The sequence below is a fragment of the Lactuca saligna genome, chromosome 7 (genome assembly GCF_052625555.1).
Source record: "Lactuca saligna cultivar CGN05327 chromosome 7, ASM5262555v1, whole genome shotgun sequence".
Taxonomy (NCBI): Eukaryota; Viridiplantae; Streptophyta; class Magnoliopsida; order Asterales; family Asteraceae; genus Lactuca; species Lactuca saligna.
Genome location: NC_136423.1, coordinates 130,819,631 through 130,825,809, shown reverse-complemented (window position 1 = coordinate 130,825,809; position 6,179 = coordinate 130,819,631). Strand labels below are relative to the sequence as shown.

The window sequence follows — 6,179 nt, the reverse complement described above, 5'->3', positions numbered from 1 at the left end:
ACAACGTCGCTTTCGCTAAAAAGTAATCAAACGTTCCGTCGTCGTCTACCCTCCAAGCGGTCCAAAAGACAGTTGTACGTTGAGGGGTATTTTCGGTAATTTGTCCAATAATAGAAGTAGAATGTGCAATGTGTTGCACACTCCAAAATAATTCAGTATTCAATTAATATTTGAGGAAGAATATTTAATTCTTGTGGTCCTTCTACTATATGCAAAAGGTATGTTTGCCCTTACAAGTACAAATGTGATGTTTTTAGTCCTTTACGTGTCATGAATTTCAACAATTGTACAAAAAATAATGTCAACATTATAAATTTCATCAACCAAATAGAATATTTCATAACTTAAATGTCTTTATCATAAGATTCTTTTACTTTTGCTTTTCCAACATAATTTCAGTTATTTTTGTTATAAATTTTCTTTTTTGAATGATTTATATCATGTTTGAAAAAAATGAAACTAGAAAAGATAAAAATAAATATTTCTCATTAAGCAAATGAATGAAAATTAAAACTACACAAATGTTACTTTAACAAAGCTACACCTATCTTGCTAATAATCCTAATGTGAAACTTGTTAAACTAAATTAACTAACTCTAACGACTAATAACTACAATTTAACTACCTTTATAAATTTATGTTAATGTTAACATTAACAGTTTAAAAACTTTATTGCAACTCCATACATAAAAAATATATTGTAATTATTGGACTTGTTACTCAAACTCTTAGAGACTCTTTTTCTTTGTCAAAAATAATACAAACCATTTGGAGAATATTGATGTTAATAATAGGGACCGAGTTTCTTCGTAATTTATTTTTCTCAAATTAATTTTTATTTAGTTTGATATATAATTCGTGTTTGATTATACCATTATAGAGGATAATAGGTACTGTAGGTGTTGATGTTTGTTTTGACTTTTTGATTATTAATATCAAACTTTAATCAACCACTTCTTTCATACTGTAACCAACAACTTTTTTTCTTTTATATTTTAAGTAAATATATATTAGGGACCAAATATATAATTTGACTCAAGATAAAGGGCTAAATTGATAGTTTCCCAATAAATATTCTTGGGCTTTTCAATTTTCACTTCATTACCAAATTATTACTCCACTTGTTCAAACATCATCTTTCCCCTTCTTTCTCTCTTTCTCTTTCTCTCTCGCAAACTCATTCCAATCAATTTTCTATACCTGTCAACTGTTGTTCTTGGCTGGATTCTGATGCTTTAAATGTCTTCTTAGATCTGCTAACTCCGCCTGATTTTGCTTCTTGAGGTATGCTTCTGTTCATCTTTCTAATTTCATACGTTTATTTAGTTTTTCATTACTGTATATGATAATCGTTGTTTTTTTCTTCTACAATTCGACTTCTGATTCTGCTATGGTTTACATATTGAGGAATTTTATGATTTTTCTTTAAGTTGTTTCTTTTCTTATCATTCGTTTCACTGTGTTTGTCTGATTGAGAATTTGAGATCCTTATATCGGTTAACAGTTCGTTAATTGCTCATAATAAGCTAGCTAGAATTAGATGATGAGCTTACTGAATTTCGCTTTACTGTTGTTTACCTTTTCTAATTTTGTAGTTGCTTGCTAAATCGAATCAGTTCATCTTATACCCTAATTTTTTGTCGTCGTCTACAACATAAACATCATGCTCGCTTGTGTTCTATGCTTCAAGTGCTGTTCATTTTTACTTTGATTTTACTGATATACGATATTAAATTCTACGCGATTCAAAACAAATTGATGAATTTTGAACATTCAAATTCGAAAACAATGATGTCTATCAGAATTCAACCGATTGATGTTTTAGAAGCTTTAGATTTTGAGATTCATTGAACTACTTTCTTCAAATTTGGTATTTAAGTGTCTCTGTTCCTTGAATTGCAGGTGAATGAAGCTCAAAGACTTATCCATTAGGAGGAACAGAGAGTTCGCTGATCTAAACATCCCAATCTTCGTTGACTACGTAATCGGATTTTATCCAAGAAATGTCATCAGATACACCTCCCAATTGAAACGTTTCCATAAGTGGAAAAGGTAATGGATAGATCAGACACATCTGGATTTGTGAGTGGTGGAGCTAGCCTATTGGAAACTTTTCTATTTCTCTTCATCTTGATATACAGATCATTCTAGATATACTCTCCTAGTTTCCTACAAACTCTTTCTTCAAAGATGGTATACAGTAACCCTAAAATGGATCTCAACAATAGTCTCGCACTTGTTTCTTGTAATGGTGACACAACTTTAAGCTTGGATTGCTTTGGTTATGGCGGAAACACAAACACGGCGTCTGGATATGAAATCAGCCGTGAAAAACAAACCAGTCCGCCGCCGGCGGACGATGGCTGCAGATTAGTTCTCGGATTAGGGCCCACACCTAGTATATATTCTAATGATTATTTCTCCACCGGAACCATAACCAAAAAACCAACAAATGGATCGAAATCGAACAGGGGAATGGAATGCGAAGGCGATTCCGTTCTCAAATTAGGGTTTTCCGATCATACTGTAACTGATCTGAATCCATCTTTTTATTCTCATAAAACTTGTTTTGACGATGAGGGCTCTACATCGGCAAAAAAATCCGGCGGCTATATGCCGTCGCTTCTTCTAGCTCCGAGAATGAAAACCAACGTTTTTGAGGCGGGAGAAAACTCTTTCCATGGTCCTCAGGTAAGCTCAGAACCCTCTGCAATCTCCGACTACTCCATGGGAACAATCTCCGACCACCAAACCAGCAACTCCAAAAAATGTAAGTTTTCAGGTTGCACAAAAGGTGCAAGAGGCGCAACCGGCCTCTGTATCGGCCATGGCGGAGGTCAGAGATGTCAGAAACCGGGGTGTAGCAAAGGAGCTGAGAGCAGAACCGCGTACTGTAAAGCTCACGGCGGCGGAAGGCGGTGTCAGCATTTAGGCTGTACAAAAAGTGCAGAAGGTAGGACGGAGTATTGCATTGCCCACGGCGGTGGGAGACGGTGTGGCCACCCATCGGGGTGTAGTAAAGCCGCTAGGGGAAAATCAGGGCTTTGTATTAAGCACGGCGGAGGAAAGCGGTGTAAGGTTGACGGATGTACTCGTAGTGCTGAAGGACAGGTTGGTTTGTGCATCTCTCACGGCGGCGGCCGGCGGTGCCAGTTCCAAGGTTGTAACAAGGGAGCTCAAGGGAGCACAATGTATTGTAAAGCTCACGGTGGTGGTAAACGCTGTGTATTCGCCGGTTGTACGAAAGGAGCGGAAGGCAGTACACCACTTTGTAAAGCACACGGCGGCGGAAAGCGGTGTTTGTACGACGGCGGTGGGATTTGCCCTAAGAGCGTTCACGGAGGAACGAACTTTTGTGTCGCTCACGGTGGCGGCAAGAGGTGTTCAATCGCCGGATGTACGAAAAGCGCACGTGGCCGGACTGATTGCTGTGTGAAGCACGGAGGAGGGAAGCGGTGTCGATCTGAAAACTGTACAAAAAGCGCACAAGGAAGCACCGACTTCTGTAAAGCACACGGCGGCGGAAAGCGGTGTAACTGGGGCGGAGAAGGAACGTGTGAGAAGTTTGCGAGGGGGAAAAGCGGGCTTTGCGCCGCCCATACGAGTATGGTTCAAGAAAGAGAAAACAAGAAGAGTAACTTTGGAATCGGAATCGGACCAGGGCTCTTCCATGGACTAGTTCCGGCGCCGCCGGCGTCGGCGTCAACCGTCGTGAGCAGCTTTGAAAACACGTATTCTTCCTCCGGCGTTAGTATCGTCTCTGACTCCAACGACTCCCTAGAAAATCCCGCCAAACGACAACACCTGATTCCGCCTCAGGTACTGGTTCCTTCGTCGATGAAATCCCCATTTTCATCATCGTTTCAATTGAGTTCAGACGGAAGACAAGGTGGAGAAAGTGGGAGGAGATCGGAGTTGGCGGTGCCGGAGGGCCGGGTACACGGCGGTGGACTGCTGTCGCTGCTGGGGGGGAATCTGAAGAACGCAAGTGTTGATGGTGTGTAATTTTAGGGAGACGTTTGATTTAATTTGTTGAAGTGATTTTTTTTTAGATTGTGTGTGTATAATTGGTGAGACTCCTTTTTTTTGCTGTATGATAATTGATAAGCATTTGTTGTTTGTGTCTAAATTCTTCCGACCTTAATAAATGACGAAAGAAAAAAGTAATTTTATAATCATATAATGCGTGGTGTTGTGTAGTAAAAAAACAAGTTAAATCATTAAAGTGTGTTATTTTTATATGTTTGAAAATACAGTTACTTTATTATAAGTAACTTTGATATTTTTCAGTTAAGTATGGCTACGCCCCTCCCCATAAACATGAGCAATGAATCTCAAGATGAATTTGGTGATAGGGATATATAAACTAAACCTTACAAAATAAATGTTAAATTTTGAAGAAAAGAACAATCCCTATGACCTTGAATTGAATGATTAGTATCTGTTGAGTCTTTTCTCGGATTGTGTAAATTGGTTTCCTAAATGACTTAATTGTAAGGTTTCTCGGTGTGGTATGCGGTTTGGAACCACGGTTACGCCATGTGGGACACGAACACCGCCCCCAGGGTGCGGTTTGGGACGGTCGAGACCGCACTGCGGCCATTGAAGACCACGTTTGCTGATTGGCTCTTCCCCTTTCTCTTTTTGACCGTTCAAAGATTCGTGTAATTTAATTTTTTTTTTTAAACCATTTACTATATATATATATATATATATATATATATATATATATATATTATCATTTTTACATTTACACAATCTTTAAACACATATAAACACAATCATTTCATCCAATTTTCTTTGAAAAAATGTTTTCTTCCAAAAGACATAGCAAAGAAAAAACACCAGTCAGAAACATCAATACCTTCATTTGATCAACCGATTTTCTCACCTCCGTATTACCACTATGGTGGTATCTTTCCTTCTTTTCCACAACGACCATGACAACCACATCCACAAACACCACCACTACCACAACCCGGCCCGGATTTTAATCCATTTGATTTTTTGTCCCAACCCGAGTTTGTTCAACAAACACAAACACAACCAGAAACGGTTGTTTCTGATTTTGAACCGGAATTCGTTACAGAAACTCAGCCCACTCGAGCAGTGACTAAAAGAAAAGAGAAGGCGGAGGCTAGATGTTGGGAACCTCTAGAAGTGTTAGTGTTGGTACAATCTTGGATTGATATTTCAGAAGCTGCGACGGTTGGAAAAGACCAAAAGCATGACCGCTTTTGGATTCACGTTTTACACAGGTTCCATAAAGGAATGAACCGTGGAGAATACTGTTCAAAACATCAAGTGTACTCCACATGGGGGAAGATGAACAAGGAAATCATGTTGTTTAATGACTTGTGGAACAACATGAACCGTTAATGGAAAAGTGGAGAAAGCGAAGAAGTCATTTTGAAGAAAGCGTTGAAAGTGTATCAAAAAGAAAATCTGAAGGCTTTCAAGTTTCTTGAAGTTTGGAATTTTTTGAAAGATTACAGGAAATGGTTGAGTAGCAAAACATCTGACCAACATATCGACAGTGGGTCAAAACGCAGCAGAACATCTGAGTCCGACCACACTACATCAGATGCTCGTGTTCAATTTGATCTTAACGAAGATGAATCTGTTCCAGTTTCACCACCTTCCCGACCATTGGGAAGAGACAAATCAAAAAGCAAAGGCAAAGACAAAGGCAAAGCGTCGGATTCAGATGATTTGAAAGAAATGGGAACCAACATGAAGGATATAAAAGAGAGAATGGACAAGATTTTGAAAATTGCTTCTGAAAGAGAGCTTCGGAAACAAATGGAGAGCGACATGCGAATACTAGCAATGGACACGTCGAATATGACCGGGGCCAAGCTTGAAGTGGTTTTGACGATGAAGGAGGAAGTGAAAAACCGTTACATCAATCGTGACTAATTTCTACTTTTTCTTTCAAGTTTTTAATGGTTTCTTGTGTGTTTTTTTTAAGTTGTTTGTTTTTTGTTTCTACTTTGTTTTTCTAAATTTTTAGGTTTTTTTTTTTTAAATTAAGTAATGTATGGTATTTGTATTTTTAATTAATGAAATATTATGTTTTTAAAAATATGTTTTTTTAATTAAAAAATAAGTTTTATTAAATTAAAATAGTTAACAAAAAAACAAACAAAAAAAAGGAAAAACAAAAAACTAAAGTTGTG

The 6,179-nt window shown here is 37.9% G+C and overlaps 1 protein-coding gene across 1 annotated transcript; it reads left to right on the top strand.

Moving 5' to 3' along the window:
- The first annotated feature begins 1,105 nt into the window (after positions 1–1,105).
- On the top strand, positions 1,106–4,129 carry LOC145004355 (uncharacterized). Its single transcript, XM_078963253.1, has 2 exons — positions 1,106–1,284; positions 1,903–4,129. The coding sequence occupies exon 2, from the start codon at positions 2,191–2,193 to the stop codon at positions 4,003–4,005; it is 1,815 nt and encodes a 604-aa protein (XP_078819379.1). The 5' UTR covers positions 1,106–1,284; positions 1,903–2,190; the 3' UTR covers positions 4,006–4,129.
- Positions 4,130–6,179: the final 2,050 nt, after the last annotated feature.